This window comes from Halichoerus grypus, chromosome 14 (genome assembly GCF_964656455.1).
Source record: "Halichoerus grypus chromosome 14, mHalGry1.hap1.1, whole genome shotgun sequence".
Classification (NCBI taxonomy): Eukaryota; Metazoa; Chordata; class Mammalia; order Carnivora; family Phocidae; genus Halichoerus; species Halichoerus grypus.
Genome location: NC_135725.1, coordinates 61,530,599 through 61,548,260, shown reverse-complemented (window position 1 = coordinate 61,548,260; position 17,662 = coordinate 61,530,599). Strand labels below are relative to the sequence as shown.

Sequence of the window (17,662 nt, the reverse complement as noted above, 5' to 3'; positions counted from 1 at the left end):
CCCACAGTATGGGGGAAGTGGTACACAGTGTTCTCCCTGAGAAATACAAGTGTCCTCTTTCCTTCTCTGCTCTCCCTTTTGGGAAGGGCAAACATGACATGGGTCCAGGGAGAACTATGGAAAAGCCAGGTTTGTGGCTTCTTTCCAGGTTCATCACACAGTGTAGCAGCAGGGAGCAACACCCCCCCCCCTCCCCGGTCCTTCCTCTCCCTCTACGTCTACAACAGTCTGCATAATTTAGCCTCAGAAAAAAGAAGTTCCTATCAAGGTAATGAACTTTGAATATTTTTAAGAGTTTCTGGCATACTTTCTTTGACCATTTATGAATCGACATTAAGACTTACCCGTTTGTGTTGCCTTGCGAGTTTTTCTTTCGCTTCTTCCAGCTCTTTCTGGATTTTGAGAACGTGTTTGTTCATCTTACGAATTGTGGAGTGCAAGATTTCCCAAACAAATAATCTTAAAGTAACACAGCATTTAGTTACTGTATGTTCAAGTACACTTACAGAAAATAAGATCTCTCAACTTTTATAACCTACTCATGCTGAAGGTCTTCCACTCTTTAGTAGGCAGAATTAGTCCTATTTCTCCAGCAACACTTAAAATTTTTTTTGTATTATAAATGGTGCAAACATCTGTCTCTACCCATTATACTCAGGTGAGCTTCCTGGAAGGCAGTACTGGGTCCTTGTCATTTTTATTTCCATCCCCTTCTAGACATGCATAAAAGGTATGTGTACATAACTCAATGAAGTGAAATGGCAAACCAGAAAAAAATATGTACATTAGGAACAAAAATATATTTTCTCTCTAAATTTACTCATTTATTTATTTTTAAAGATTTTATTTATTTGACAGAGACACAGCGAGAGAGGGAACACAAGCAGGGAGAGTGGGAGAGGGAGAAGCAGGCTTCCCGCTGAGCAGGGAGCCCGATGTGGGGCTCGATCCCAGAACCCTGGGATCATGACCTGAGCCGAAGGCAGACGCTTAACCATCTGAGCCACCCAGGCACCCCTCTTTTAAATTTAAACATTATGTATTGGAGTTGTCTCAAAATGGAAACCAAATCTGAGGCTCATTTCACATCCTTTATGCTACTTAACTATAGCATACATTCAGCCAATTCTCTGGAACATTTAAGGAACTTACTAGTTCACAATAGCTATCAACTGCTGGGCTTTTAAGAATGAGATAAATATATGTCCGCTTCTTTATCAGCAAATTGCTCAAGCAGGATCACCTTGTAGGTGCTTTAAAAAGTTTGTTGCATAAATGGTTTCTTTTTTGAAGCAGCGTCTTAACTATGTCCATCTACAAACTAGTTAGTTCTTCCTAACCCCAAGATACAGTGCAGAAGAGGACTTCCCTCTATACATTTTGACTTGGATGATGGCAGTTTCAGTGGAAGATAATAAAACAGCTTAGTCATCAAACTCAAAGTCTAGTGCATTAGTGGACAGGGCATAAGAGCAGAATACTTCAGCTCTGGAAGGGGTGGTCAGGGAAGGCTTTGCAGAGTTAGGAATACTTGAGCTAGGGTTCAAGAACAGATGGAGCTTTTGAGCCCTTTATCCGTTCAAGAATGCTTGTGTTTGAATTCTGACTCTGTACTTAGTTGTGACTTTGGACAAGCTACTTAAGCACTCTGCAACACTTTCCTGTTTTGTAAAATATAGATAATGTAACCCACTCTATAGTGTGGGGTGAGGTTGAAATGAGTTGCAAACATTAAGTCACTCAGGATAATGGCTACCAAATAACCTGGGTGGTCAATTTTCTGAGGGTTTGCAAATCTGAGAAATGTCGTTGCTTTCATTTATGAACGCCAATCTGGCTGATATGATAACTTTAGATCATACCCTTGCACCCTAAGGATTCAGTTCATTTCAGACCAGTGTCCTCTGCAATACCAAATACAATGAAGAGGATAAAGGCTGTGATGGATTTTTATATGCTTATAAGCAATATTCCTTTATTTCCTGTTTTGAATCAACTCCTACTGTTCCAGTCCCAATCAGTTAGAAAGCCTGTGGACTCCATGAGTAAGAACCAAGCTTAATGAAAAGTCTCTTCCTGTAGGGGAAATGGGTCTAGAATGAATCTCCTGCATTAAATCTAGGTTTTTCGTGACTGACGTAAGACACCTCCCTTCCCCATGGGCACTGAGGTGTCCACCAGATTTTTCCTCAATCCCTCCGTGATGTATACTTAATCTACTGTGACTTTGGTTTCTCCTAACTCCTGCTATGCATTCCAGGTCCCCAGTTGAGCTGGAACTCTTCCCTGCGACCCACTGTCTAGTTCAGACCCTGACACACAGCCTGATGATCTCTCCCAAGTCTGGATCCTTTATCAGCAATTCTGCTTCTGTGGCTGGGTCCTGATTCAATTTACATGTGTGTCCTTAAGAGGCACTGCAAAACTGCCTGGCTGTGTATTCGCATTGTCCAGGAATCTTTTGCCAAGTCCAATTCTACCAGATCGGACCATTAGTATATTAACGATGTCTGAACCAGAATTTGGAGCTCATGCATGAGACCAAATATAAACGGATTCTTAGAGAATACAAACTTTGTAAAATAATCCACACTTACCTAGTAAAGTCTCGAGACAGTTCTGAAGAGAAGATCCAATTTGCCACTGCAGCACAGTCAACAATCTGTGTACGGATCATCTTATCTACTAGTACAGCAATCATCTACAATGAGAAAAGAACTATTAGGGTAAATCACACTTACACGGAAGCCACAAAAATCCCACGGCTACAAAACCAAAATAGAAAGTCTGAAATTCATTTTCAGTTGTTATGGAACGGATTAATTCGATCATTAGGTCTTAAGATTTATTCTGCACTCTGTTTGGCTCTGGTACTTACTATAAAAAAGTAAGAGAACTATAACGCCAGTTAAGATGGAGCGAAAAGAAAAACTGTTAGTGGTTAACACCTAAAATTTTTTGAAAATATTAGAGAATACAAAACATACAAACTCCGCTGAATCCTTAAATTAAAAAATCTAAGAATGTTTTATTATAAAAAAAAGTGTTAATATATTCACAATTACTTTAATGCCTCTTTAAAACATATAGTATGAAAACAGTAATTGAGGTTTGAGAAAGCCTCAAAGCTGGTTTGTAGAAATTGGGTAGACTTGATAACTATTTCCTAACCCAAGTGGTAGACTCTTCCAAGCAACAAGTATTCTTACTACAAATTTAAGATGTGTTGATCATAACACTTGCTCTTTAATGAATGAATCAAATACCATGACTTCTACAGCATTAAAAAAACTACAGAGTTTAAAACCATTCTACAGACAGACTCAAATTTCATGTTTTAACACAATGGCATTAACTGCCTTATTTTTATACCTATCCAGTCCGAGCCTCAGCAGGTCTAATTACAATTTTTACCTGTGGATGGTTCCTCCAGACCTCAAACATAACTCTTAGAACATGTAACTTTCCTTCATCACTCTCAGCCAGGGTTTTGAAGACTTCATGAAACCTTTTGACAGTGGGGGTAAAAATACCACAGATAAACTTATTCATTAAGGATTTTAAGTTTTTCAAGGCCTTTTTGATGCTACTCAGTTTACAGTGTAATACATAAATACAAAGTAACTGAATGTTAACCATTAAGGATATAAAAGGTATGATTAAGAATTCATGGTCTGTATGAAATTTGTGACAAAATCTTAAAAGAGATTTTCAATATACCACCATCAGCCTAGGACCCCAGTTTCCCGTGTACCTAAGAACAGGTGAGGGCTAGGGAGTGGTCTCTGAACGCAGGTGAAGCAGTAGCCTGACTGCACTGTCCGCGGGCACCCTGCAGTAGAGACCTGGTTTCTCTGCAGGAGTATCTGTATGCTCTTCCTTCTTCTGCATTGTCTGAGGTGGTAGAAAGCTCTGTCTATAGGTGTCAATCTTTGGGTGACTCCCCAAAATGTAGTTGGCTCTCATTTCTGCTTACCTTCCTTTAGGAAGAGGTTTAGAGGGTGGGAGCTTCTTGACTATATATATGATTGTCCTACGGACCCAGGTTTCTCACTAGTTTCTCTAAAAGTACACATGAAAAAATGTACCTGCCATGTATATAGGCAAACGGTCCACACGGACTGACAGGAGCCAAACAGGGTGTTAGCTACTACAAACCAGAACCATTGTATTAAAATATAGGACAATACTAAGATCTTCACGTTCAACCATTTTAGCTAAAGATTACTGATCACTGGTATGCACCAAGCAACGTGCCAAACCCTCAAAACAGAGTATATGTTCTTATTGCACTTACTTTGCAAGAGCACTAAAGGAGTGGCTGAATGATTTGGCTGCCAAGTGTAGCAGAGTCTGTACAAAGACCTCTATTTTCAAAGGGTTAAAGCTGAATCCTTCATCTGAAAAATATTGCACAGTAAGACAGCTAGAAAATATAAGTATAGCAATTCCTTGGTCCATCACCTGGAGCTAGATGGATGGCATGCTCACATCCAAGCAAGTCAGACATGTCAGTCATGTCTTTGAATACTAATGAAACAATAAAAGACCATTGCTGATTTCAAATACTCAAAATATAAAACTAAGCATAATCTTAATTCTTAGTTTTTTGGGATTGTTTCCCTAATTCTTTTATATGATCCATTTCTTTTACAAATGCCACATAAACTTCCTTGTTCATATCTCTCTGTACGGTGGCAAATAATACATTAATAAAATAATTCAGTAAATACTTAACAGTTAAGTCTAAGTCTTAAGATGTCTGACAATGTCCAAATTTACAACCATCATTTCAACATATGCTTTCTAAATATATTTTCTATCATAATACAAATTTCTTAGAAAAATCCAAACAAAATCCTAGTAATAAATAACCCAAGGGCCATTCATGTTTTATTTTGATTAAGTCATTTACTATGCATGTGTCCTTATGTACACATCTAACAAAAAAAATTTTCCCCCGAAATGTCACCCAGTTGTCCCAGTAGACTTTTCATTGTTTTACAGATTTGTCTCTTTTGGTGCCAGTATCACATTGTTTTAGTTACTGTAGTTTTCAAGATATCTTTTAATATGTGATAAGACAAGTCCCTCTCATCATTTTTTGTCTTGTTCATTTACTGATCAGATAAACTTACAAATCATTTTGCCTATTTTCCCATTCTCGCCCAGAGAAAAACCTAGGGATTTTGTTTGGAATTACATGGTACATACTCAGTATGTATTAAACATTATTATTATAATAGTTTAAAAATTGGTGAAAAATCCAACTTTATAATTCACTAAGTCCTCCCAGTCAGGAACCTCTCTAAAGTGAAAACAGGGAATATTTAAAAATCTCTAAACGGTAAGAGCATATTTTACTTTGTGTTTAGTTTCTAAACTGAATGTAAGCTATGTCACAGGGAGGTGAGGATCTCTTTTTACATAAGGGAGAAAGTAGCTGGGTTTTAGGAACTACTGCCACACTGAACAGGCCACTGGTTAGGAGCATCCGTTGAGACTTAAGAGGAACTGACATTATGCTTTATATTTATGCTTTAACCTGGCCTATACATAGTTCCACTGAAGAAGTACTTAATTCCCTTACCGTCATCATCATCCTGGTTAGGATTTGGTACATCTTTCAGAATGCTGAAGATTTCATCATTGGTTGCTTTACTTTTAAAGGCAACAGCTAAACAGAGGGCAACTGAATGTCCAGGGAGAGAATCTAAGCACAGAATGGGGAAAAGGGTAGATCAAGTTTTAAGATTGTTCTTGTAAATAGTTAAATAACCAAGAAACTTAAACTTCTATGACTGTCCTTTGACAGTCCTCAAATCCCTAGGCTTTTATTAAGCTAAAAAGCTGAGACGCAATGTATTTCTTTCATTTTGGTCAGTGCCCCTTCTTCCTCCTTTTCCCTAGGATAGTGAAGTTTGAGTTTGAACAGGGAAAGGCTGACAGTTTGATAGATTTGCTTTTGTCTTTTGCTTAGGCCATACACTTGAATCTGTATAAGCCAGATGCTCATATGCTGTGACTCCATGTATTTACTATTAGTTATTATCTGTTAAGTCCTTATTGTATAAAATCTGCACTAATGTATACTGTACGGCATCACCAGAGCAACTGCAAATCTTTGAACGTAAGGCAGACAAAGGGGTAACAAATAAAAAGACAATCCTGACATAGAACAGGAGTTGCTAAGCATTTTGAATGAAGTCAATTACAATAGGTTCCATGTGCTATGTGCTTTTACTTTAAAGTAGGAGAGAAAATAAGTGAAGAAAAAGAGAAACCTGTCACTAAAGGGTCTACGTTGTAGTGGGGGAACCAAGATAGTCACAAACAAAGTAGCCAGAGCAACACAAAACTGGCTTGCTAAACTTTAGTATTTACAGAAGAGGAGCTTGGGCCAGACCCTGGAGAGAGCACGGGAACTGGTGAGAAAAAGGGCTTTCCAGACCGAGGTTAATGGCACAAATAAAGGCAAAACCAAGAACCATGAGCCCGGAATAAATAAAAGAGGAAGTGGCCTGGCTGGAGCAGGGGTCCACTTGGGAAGAAGTGACAAATAACATTGTAGGGACAACTGTTATGAGGGCTTTAACTGTTAGGCTCAGCCGCTTCTACAGGAATAAAGAAAACTCAACGTTCAACAAAAGTTTGAGCTGTTGCTATCAACGACGACTTTACGGTTCCCTGGGCCAGGATAAGGCAGAGCTCAAGACTCAGCGCCTACGAGCGCTGCCGCACCAAGCTCTGCTCTGGCAGGAAAGCACAGCGGGAAGAGCGAAGCTGCTCGGTTAGTAAGGCTGGACGTGAGTCGGGGCTCTACCACTCGGAAGCCATCTCACTCTGGCTTCACCTCTTTGAAGATATTCCTCATTGTAAAATTGGTCTAATAAACACATTAATTCTCTGAGTTGTCTTAAGGATTAAGTGACATAGTGACATAGCAAATGTACTCAGCATTGGGACCAACTGAGTTTACTTCAAGGAAAACAGGTGTAGTGTGAGGTGGAGTTGGAGAACCAGGGGCGCAGGAGAAGGCAAGGGAGATGAGTGAGTTTCAAGATGTAAGAACTGCCACACACCATGAAGTGGGAGGCCCACGGAGGAGCCATGTGCAGTGCCATCTGCAAAGACTAACGTGGAAAACCTCTGCACCTAACTCTCTGCCAGTGATCACCAATGTACAACCCCGTATCTTCCTTAAACATAAAGCACAAAATGGCATATCACAGTATAGGCCCTCTGACTCACAGCATAATCTCAGACATGAGGTAACCAAAAAGTGAAAAAACCGTATTTAAGAATTTACTTCTAGAGGCATATTGCTGGTCAAAATACAGTCTTTGTGCACCTATGTTCCCACACCTGAACTGGTATCACGTGATAATTCAGATACTCTCTACTGCCATGACAGATACACTCTCATTTTAATAAGTTCTGGCTCTACATTCAACTTGCTATACTTAGCAGCATATTTAAAATAATGTCATGGCTATAACATAAACAATATTAAGAAAAAATTACAAACCAATAATAACTAAGTAAATCATGAATCTTCAAAATGACAGGGCAAACAAAATAATAGTGACTAGTATAGATCACCTTTCAAACACAAAATATAAACCCAAGAAAAGAAAAAGTTCACTTTCTCCACCTTAAATAACTGACTTCAGAGAATACTGGTGTTGGTACTTTTAAAAGACAATGGAATGAACTATATTGTGTTACTTACTGCTACTTTCATCTCCGTACTTGTAAATGCAGGTTGGGTTTGCAGGACATAGAGCTGAGAAGGTAGGAGGAACAATATCTAATATACGCTGATGATAAGACAACCTACAATACAAATAAGAGCCTCAGAAAATACCGTTCATCAGTTCCCCTCTTTGGTACCTCTAACTTACCAGGAGAGTCCCATCTCTAACACCCTGGACTCAGCTGACAGCCCAGAAGCCAAAGGGGAAAACAAGTCCTTTAAGCTTTTGTCTATGATAGCATACTGAAACTAAGGCCTTCTTCAAAACTTACTGGTTCACAGTGAGGTGTGGGCCGGTGGGTCTTACAAGCCTGGTGACCAAGGATGTGGAGTGGTACTGGGGTAGGATGGGGCAGAGGAAACTCCATGATGGGGAGACTACTGATTATATTGTAGCAAATAAACGTATATCAAGGCTAACGGGAGCCAAGTTTCCTACTGCCTGAAAAGGTATTTAGAAATCATGCCAAGGGGAAGGCTAGAAAAAAATGAGGTAGAGCTGGAGGGATACACACACCTAGGTGGATATGAAAAGTTATGTATGTGTGTCTGTGGGCATAAATGTATATACTATCTTTGTCCATCCCAAGAGCAATGAGCACATCAAGTGTCCAGATCTTGGTCCCTAAATACCATACTCCACTATTAGGAACTTGGGCTCTGTGAGGGGCGCCTGGGTGGCTCAGTCGGTTGAGTGTCAGACTCTTGGTTTTGCCTCAGGTCATGGTCGCAGGGTCCTGGGATCGAGCCCCACATCGGGCTCCCTGCTCAGTGGGGAGCCTGCTTCTCCTCCCGCTGCCCCTCCCCCTTGCTTGTGCTTGCTCGTGCACACATGCAAGCATGCGCGCGTGCTCCCTCTCAAATAAATAAATAAAAATCTTGAAAAAAGAAAAAAGAAAGGAAAAGAAAAAAGAAAAGAAACCTGGGCTCTGTGAATAGATGATTCCAGGGGAGGGGCAAGGAAACACAAGTTGGGCCTGGGACAGCTTATGCCAAAAATAAGGAAATGCTTAATGAATGGAGGGGGATATTAAGAGAGGAAAAAAAAAAAGGACACAGGAGGCACAAGGGGCTCCCCAATAAACAAATCAGGGACAACTTAGGCATCAAAATTAATGACAGCAAGAGATTATAACTCACTGAAGGAAACAGAAATCCATTAGTCCCTACAGATATATAAACACAGGAATAAATAAGTAAATGGGCTAAAAAGGATAGTGCTTTCTTACAGAATGCCAATTAATAAATGCAGAGAAAAAATGAAAAAAGAGAATCATTACTTGGCAATCATCATAGTGGTGGCAGATAAAAGTAGCAGTTGTCAGTAGACGTTTGATGCAGAATAGGAGTATAATCTCAGGATATCTCCCACAAAATATTAATCAATTACAAAGGGAAAAATGGTGAATTTAAGGTGGAGAAGCCTGGCAGACACGGACATGACCAGGTGACCAAGGTTAACATTTCCAGGGGCAGGGCTCCTGGGCCTCCTGACGCGATGCACAAGGAAGACTATCAACCATGTAAGTCCTGAGTCTGGTTAGGAGCACACTTGGGGGCGACTCAAGAAAGAAAGGTCTAGATTCTTTAAAACACGAAAGACAGCAAAGAGTAACTGGTCAAGTGAGGAATGGGAAGACAGTGACACCTAAATGCTACCCTCGTGCTCCTGGATAGGACTCCGGCCCAGAAAAGGAAAAGACATTATCGTGACGGCTGGCAAGGTTTCGTCTGCAGGCTGGGTGGCCGTACTCCTGCACCACAGCTGGTTTCCTAATCTGGAGGGCTGCATGCTGGCCACTTAGCAGCGTCTTTGCTTTGAGGAAAGATACAGTGGACTGTTAAAGGACATGGGCCATCACATCGACAGCTTGTTTTCAGAGGGTTTAGGAAAAGACCAACGTGATGGGTGTATACATACAGGAGGGAAAAAGAAGTGAACATCTGAACAAGTGTGAAGTGTTAATAACTAGGGAATCTAAATGAACAGGATACAGAGTTCTTTGCACTATTTTGGCAACTTTCCTGAAATGTGAAATTATTTCAAAGTACATTTGACAAAAAAACATTGGCCTAATTCCCACAGAATCCAGATGGCATGGCTGCTTCATTTTTTAAGCCTATGTCTTGACTAAAAACTGAAAGGGAAGAGAGGCAGGTACTTGGATGTAAAAAATGATATTCTGGATATACATCACACATACAAAGAAGAGAACAATCCCCCCCATAGAAATGAGGAGAACTAAGCTAAGGAGAAAACACAAAGAACTAACTTACCTCATACATTTTTCTAGAACTTCTCTTACAAACTTTGGTTTGGGACTTTCAGGATCTTGAGTAAGACAATCTGACCTAATGAGAAAATGGTAGTTGTATAAGTTCTTACACATAATCTGCACTTACACCTAATGTGTACTTAGCTACAGTTTCCCTGTACCTAAATTATTTACACACACACACACACACACACACCAAAAGTATTTCAGACTGTGTAGAAGATTGTTTTTATGTTATAGCTTTAAATATTAAGTTTTCTTTATTATGATAGACTGCAGAGAAAGGAAAGATAAAACGTACGACCACTTACCAATCTTCCCAGCTCCAGCGGAACTGGAAGTTACTTAGATGATGGGAAAACCAATTAATAAACCTATAGAGAGAAGTGGGCAGGCGGTGGGGGGGACAGAAAAGGATGAATGGTTGCAGTTTGTAACAGGAACTTATATAATCTTTCAGACAAATAAAACCCTATTTTATAGCGTTAAATGAAAATCATATCCCCCTACCAAAGCTGTATCTTCTGCTGTCACTTACCCTTTTCTCTGCAAATCTTTTAATTCATCTTCTCCCCCAAAATAACAGTCCCCTATTTCACTCATTGTAATAGAACTATCCTTTTTAAATGAATAACAGATCTGATGTGAGTGCCTGTTTTGTGGCAGGCACTACGTATACACACGTGCGTGTGTGTCTGTACGTTACACACACACACGTATATATATAGTTGAAATCTCACAATAATTTTCAAGTAATGTACTATCTTCCCCCATTGCACTGACAATGTAACAGAGGCAAAAGATTAAAGGAATTGCAGATAAAACATTTTATAAGCAGCAGAGCCATAGTCTCTCATCACCACACTATACCCTTTTCACCACAGACAAAATATACATCTCTTTTCCCCTAAAAATACATCTGATCTATGATGTAAATCACCTTAGTATACAGTATAATGCTGTGAAATTTGTAAGAGCCCAATATGTATTTCCTCAATTTCAAATGGCATAAATGTGATGTCCAACACAACTCCTAGTTTTATTAATTAGACTGGGAGAAAAATCAGAAGACGCTTTCTTAAAGCATGTCCCTCACAGATCCGTAATTGCAATCACTGAAATTACTCAGGATAATAGGTCTGACATAGAGTAGTGCTTACTGATAAAGTTCAGATATGCAGTCTGAACAATGGACATGAAAAGATCATGGTAATTGGAGAAATGTTCAGTACCTGTCCCAATCTGCTTTGGGAAACTGACAGAGGTAAGAAAGAATACCAGCTGATGAAGGTGGTATCCAGGCCTGCCCCCAAAGAAGACAGTGGGCATGCAATTACCACACCTCTAACAATCCAATATGGTCTTTGGTATAAACTGAGTCTTCAAGCTGTAGTTATGCAGAAGCTATTTATTTTAGAAGCAGATACTATCTATAAACAAAAATACACACATAATACATATTTATACATAAGTATACAGTATTAGACTCTGCTTCTGCATAGGGGATAGTTAGTATAAAGCCTATCTTAAAAGCTTACATACCCAATTACAAAGGAAAAAGTATAATTATACCAAAGCACAAACAAGTAAACAATGAATGAAATTAAAGAAAACCTCAGCATGGCCATCATTTCATACTGGAAGTTGTACTAGAAAGTATAATGTTACATTATGAGTTTTATTATTATATAGAGGATTATTTGGGGGAGGCAAGAAAGAAAAATCAACTTAGAAATTCTAAAAAGGCAAATGTTTTACTGATCCAATTCTTTTATACAGCACAGGGAGGAGAAGCTGCTAGCCATCAGTACAGAAATAAGGCAATTACTGTACCTGTCCACACATGTAGTGTTCATCGTGTCCAAACGCATGTATAACATTTCAGTTGCCTGTGCAAGCTGTGAATTTGAGGATAAGGAAAACTACTCTCCATCCTTCTTCAAAATAAGTTGTGATAAAAAAATAACATTTCTTAGAAGTCTGTATAATGACTCATAATGCTGGGCATCTTTTCATATAATTGATTTTTTTAAAAACAGCTTTGAGTAAGTTACCAATGATCTACAATAAACCTGACCTGCATACACCCGTGAAATAAACACAGTGAATATATACATCACCTCTACTCTGAACTTGCCCCACGCTCCTTCGGAATCCTTTCTCCCCCTCCTCCCCTGTGTCTGCAAGCAAATACTGGTCTGTTGTCACTGGATTACTTTGCATTTTCTAGAATTTTGTGTAAATGAAATCATAGAGTATAAATTCTTATTTGTTTGGCAACTTTTATTCAGCATACTTATTTTGCAATTCATTCAAGTTGCTGCCTGCACCAAAAATTTGTTCCTTTTTATTCCTGAGTATATTCTATTGTACAGATATGACAAATTTGTATATTCATTCATATATTGATGGATATTTGGATTGCCTCATTTGGGGTTATTATAAAGTTTCTATGAACATTAATGCCCAAATCTCTGTAGGGAAATGTGCTTTCATTTCCATTAGGTAAATACCTAAGAGTGGAATGGCTGGATTGTGTTTTTTTTTTTTTAAAGATTTTGTTTATTTATTTGACAGAGATACACAGCGAGAGAGAGAACACAAGCAGGGGGAGTGGGAGAGGGAGAAGCAGGCTTCCCGCAGAGCAGGGAGCCCAATGCGGGGCTCGATCCCAGGACTCCGGGATCATGACCTGAGCCGAAGGCAGACGCTTAACGACTGAGCCACCCAGGCGCCACCTGGATTGTGTTTAACGTATGTTTACACGTATGTTTAACTTTTGAAGAAATGGCCAAACTTTCCAGGAAGTGATTTAAACCCAGTAAGAAATATTTAATAGTCTTTTAAAGCCAGGCCAAAGAGATTAAGTTTAAAAGCAAAGGGAAGGATACAACTTGGGGTAGAGAGCCAGGCTGAAGTTTGCACAGCTCGATGAGCAGTGTTGTGTACATCACATCAATGTGCGGTGGTGCTGGAAGCTGAAACAGCTCTGCAAAGATCACCTACAAAAGAATTCATGAGTCAGAACTCAATTCAACAGGTATCTGTACTTTCATCAGAAAGACCTCAACATTCTAAACGTAAACTCTAACTCCATGGCATTCATAATAAAAATTCCTTTTTAATCTTTAAAATTATGCTCTTTAAAACATGGAGATCTGTAATTGAATACTGTAATGAAAATTTCATCCTTCTATAACTCAAATAAGAATACGCAAAAATTAATGCTTATTTGATACTGCCAAAGAACTGTGCAATTAAATTCCAACTCTGGAAATATCAGAGTTGATTCAGGCAGGTGATCCATCAGGGTTTCATTCCTAGTAGTAAAAACCCTCACTAGATTCTGAGGATAGGAACAGAAGACAGTCAAGTCATTCCAGGCTGCTACTTAAAAACTACTTAAAAAGAGATGGTGCCTGGCCATCTCTTTGGTAGTCCAAGATTTCTCTGCCATGATTGTTGTTCAGAAACTTGTTTCTACCCTCCCTATATAATTCATGGACCACCTATCTAAAATTCTAAAGCCTGGTCTGCATTCTTTCTTCTCACTCCCATCTCCCATCCCTCTGTACTTCATTCTGATGAATTTTTACACATATTTCAGATTTGAAAATATGACTTACATTTTGCATTTCAACAGACGTGTCAATAAGTCAGGTTCATAGTCTAAACATACTCTCAAGTTTTATAAAGACAGGACAAATGCAGTATTTTTAAGAAAGCACACAAACGCAGTATGAATAAAAAGTGAATCTGTAATACATCATAACTCTGCTCACTTTCGAGTTTTTTAACATAAAGGAATAATGCAATCGACAATCTGACTCATGTATGTGTCAAGTGAAAACAGTTTTTTAGAACATAAATCTCTACAAGGCGTTCAACTTAACTACTACTATCACCCCTCTGCATGACCTAATATGGGGTCAAAAGCATCATCTTTTCTTCCTACTTCCAAAAACAACGGGCTTTTTTGATTTCGAGGAATACTCACACTTCTCCCTACCTTGTGTTACAGGGAATATACTAGTGTGAGTGTGCTAGCAGTAAGAAGCCAGATAAACACAGTTAAGGATAGGTTATTTGCCTAAAGTAATAAAATATTTTTTTAATTTATTTTTAAAAAAGATTTTATTTGACGAGAGAGAGAGAGAGAGAGCACAAGCAGGGGGAGTGGCAGAGGGAGAGGGAGAAGCAGGCTCCCCGCTGAGCAGGGAGCCCCACGAGGGACTCAATTGTAGGACCCTGGGATCATGACCTGAGCCAAAGGCAGACGCGTAACTGACTGAGCCACCCAGGTGCCCCAGTAATACAATATTTTAAAGTATTCAAGCCAATTATATATCTGGTAAGTGGACAATGTGCTGATAGGACTGGAGGTAACTTACACTATCCATGAATGAAGACATACTATATAAATAATTTATGGGCAACACAATATTCCATTTGGCTACTGGTCTCAACCTCCTCTTTTCTCTTTACTAACATGGCTAACAGAGCACCAAAACTGACAGCAATTTCCTTGCTCCTGTGTTAATTTTCAGTACCTGACAAGTTGCAAGGGAAAAAAAAAAAGCCAAGAGTCTATTACACTTTAAAATCAGCAGAAAGATTCTGAAACTTAGAAACATGCTCCATGTGGAATGCATACCTCAACTATGTGGTAGTTCAAGGGGATCTTGTTCTTCCCTGGATAGCTCACCAGCTGTGCAGCACTATAAAAAATGTAACTGAAGTTTAGTAAGGATACAAAGATACATAAAAAAATCAAATAAGCAGCTCCAAAAGCAGCGCATTTGGATTCGAGGGAAAGAAATCTTTTCTGAAATGCTCCAGATTTCAGGTACTTCACTTAATTAACTACAGCACAAACTACTTTGTTTACCACAAAGAAACTCTTTAATGCATCCAAAACTCCTTGAAAGATCAAAAGGAGTAAAAGTAATATTACTAAGAAAGCATATTCAGATCTACTAACTTTAAAAGTGTTAATAGAGTAGACCACTCCCCAAATACTATATTCCTTTCCACCTTAAAATCTAAACCAAAACTTTCCAAGGCTTAAGGAAATACTAAAAATAAACTTTTCCAAAGCTTGATATCTAAATGTTAGAAAACTATTAATATTCTTTTATTCCCATAACATTCATACCAAAAAGTCATTCAAGTTAGTTTGTCCATAGCATATGGCAAATACCCACACAAAAAAGCCAACATCATGTGCACATTATTATAAAACACTATAGTATTATGAAGCAGCCAGAGAGATACTATTTGAGTGTGAAGGGCCTTGAAAAAGCAAAGAAGGGTCTTTAGAAATTGGTCTTACTTAGCAAGACAGGGCATCAGGAAGAGAGGAAGATTTTCTTACACTCCTAACATACATTTTGCTCTTACCAAATCAAAATTGCTACTTTTTCTCCACTCAAAAAGTTACCGTGAAAAGAATCTTACCAAGTCTTCCTTTCCTTCCAGTGGGACTTAATGATACAGTGAAGATTCTCTTCTATGACAAATCTTTCAACTGAATGACTCCCTGGCATTACAGGACCCTGGAAAGAAAACCAAATGTATATACTACAAATCTAGAGAAAGATACTGTCTTTCATTTATCTAACAAGTATTTGAGAGCTTATTACGTTCCAGACACTATACTGGGTGCTGAGGATAAAAGTTCAGAATTGTGAAAACTCCTACCACCGTCATACTCACTTCTATCGACAATACAATTAGGGTGGCAGTAGCAACATTTTTTCTAGTGCCCCTGACACTATACTATCATCATCCATCTCAAACCAAAGAGTTTATATTATTAGCTCTATACGGTTTGATTTTTTTAAACCACGAGTGGATTAACTTCCATAATAAATATGGAGAGAGGAGAAATTTTTACTTCAAACACTGTATAGACATAAAAAGTCACATATGCATTGAAAGACAGCCATAATTGGGGCACCTGGGTGGCTCAGTCAGTTAAGCATCTGTCTTTGGCTCAGGTCATAATTTCTGGGTTCTGGGATAGAGCCCCCTGTCAGGCTCCCTGCTCATTGGGGAGCCTGCTTCTCCCCCTCCCTCTGCCCTCCCCCCCCACTTGTACTTTCTCTCTTTCTCAAATAAATAAAATCTTAAAAAAAAAAGACAGCCATACTATTTTATTTAAAAAAATGGTTAAAAAACATTACCTGCATATTTTTTTAAGCATATGCATAGCAAACAGGTTCAAAGGGTTTATTTTTATTTACTTATTATTTACTATTGCAGACTTTTAATCTCTATTAATTTTTAATTTTTTCAAATAAACTTTTTTTTTTCCAAAGACCAAAACAAAAGAACCAAATCCTTTTCATTTTTAGGGAAACAAATATTTTATATGTTTATGCTCTTCTGGCAAGGGAAAATGGGCACATTAGAGAGGCAACACCAATTAAGTATAAGTTTTCTTATAAATTAAGTACAAATATACAAGCAACATCAATTAAGAGAAACACATTTTAAGGTCCTATTCTAGTTCCTCTTATACAAACAAATGCCTAACTACAAAGATTCTAGCCATCTTATATTAGATTTCCAATTAGATATCCCTAATTAGACCATTACATAATGTTGACTGAAAGCATTTCACTATATATGCAATATAGCAAAGTGGGTAGCAAGCTGATAATTCTGTACATATAACTGATTATCTGACAATGTTTTATTCTGAGACAGATTATACATATACTAAATTTTCACTGGCCAAAAGCAATTTAAGGTAGGACAGAAAAGAGAAGACAGGAGAAAGAAAACTCAAGTTTGATCTCAGGTGGTAATAGCGGTTCTCAAAATGGGACAATTTTGCCCTTAGGGGTCACCTGGCAATCTCTGGAGATAGTTGTGGTTGTTACACCTGACATTTCCCCTCTGGATGCTGCTGGTAGAAGCCAGAGGTGCTGCTAAGCATCCTACAGTCACAGGACAGCCCCCCACCACAAAGAATTCTCCAGCTCCAAACGTCAACTGTGCCAAGGCTGAAAAGCCCTGCTCTCTGCTGACTAGGATGTACTAAGCAATGGATATGGTACTTTAGCCAGAACCGATCCAGTCATCACCATGCTTGCTGTGCTGGGCTGTTCAAGTTAAGACAGTCATTCAAATGCAAAGATATAAAATAAAGCAGAGTGAAAATGTGAATTTTTATACCAAAGGTTAATATCAAAATCATACATTTTCTTAATTAGTAAAGTATAATGGCTGTTAACAACTTGGCTTCATAATAAAGAATATGCATATTTAAAAACTAGAGTCAGCTTATACTCATCTTTGAGGTTTTTAAATTAAAAATATTTTAAAATATTTCTTTAAAGATTTATTTATTTGAGAGAGAGAGAGTGAGTGTGTGGAGGGGAGGGGCAGAGGGAGAAGGAGAGAGAATCCCAAGCCAACTCCACGCTTAGCACAGAACCTGACACGGGGCTCCATCCCAGGACCGAGATCACGACCTGAGCCGAAATCAAGTCGGATACTTAACCGACTGAGCCACCCAGGGCCCCTAAAAATATTTTATAATATTTAAAAAAAACAATTATATAGTATGAATAATAAGACAAGCTGTGAGGGTTAGAGAGAGATGGATAATCTCAAAAACTGA

At 38.6% G+C, this 17,662-nt stretch overlaps 2 protein-coding genes across 7 annotated transcripts in view; one reads left to right on the top strand and one right to left on the bottom strand.

Annotated features, from left to right (window-relative positions):
- Positions 1-6,910, top strand: part of XPA (XPA, DNA damage recognition and repair factor) — a 34,176-nt gene extending 27,266 nt beyond the window's left edge. For all 3 annotated transcript variants that reach the window (XR_013443765.1, XR_013443764.1, XM_036092837.2), the window contains one exon: positions 2,261-6,910. The gene's annotated coding sequence lies outside the window, so the exon portion shown is untranslated. The remainder of the gene's footprint in view (positions 1-2,260) is intronic.
- NCBP1 (nuclear cap binding protein subunit 1) overlaps positions 1-17,662 on the bottom strand; it is a 38,197-nt gene that overhangs the window by 3,568 nt on the left and 16,967 nt on the right. For all 4 annotated transcript variants that reach the window (XM_078061496.1, XM_036092833.2, XM_036092831.1 and 1 more), the window contains 12 exons: positions 15,490-15,587; positions 14,687-14,750; positions 12,924-13,034; positions 11,866-11,930; positions 10,344-10,406; positions 10,034-10,108; positions 7,733-7,836; positions 5,591-5,713; positions 4,298-4,400; positions 3,415-3,508; positions 2,598-2,701; positions 345-459 (listed from right to left, as the gene is read on the bottom strand). In XM_078061496.1, coding sequence (XP_077917622.1) covers positions 345-459; positions 2,598-2,701; positions 3,415-3,508; positions 4,298-4,400; positions 5,591-5,713; positions 7,733-7,836; positions 10,034-10,108; positions 10,344-10,406; positions 11,866-11,930; positions 12,924-13,034; positions 14,687-14,750; positions 15,490-15,587 — 1,119 coding nt within the window. The remainder of the gene's footprint in view (positions 1-344; positions 460-2,597; positions 2,702-3,414; positions 3,509-4,297; positions 4,401-5,590; positions 5,714-7,732; positions 7,837-10,033; positions 10,109-10,343; positions 10,407-11,865; positions 11,931-12,923; positions 13,035-14,686; positions 14,751-15,489; positions 15,588-17,662) is intronic.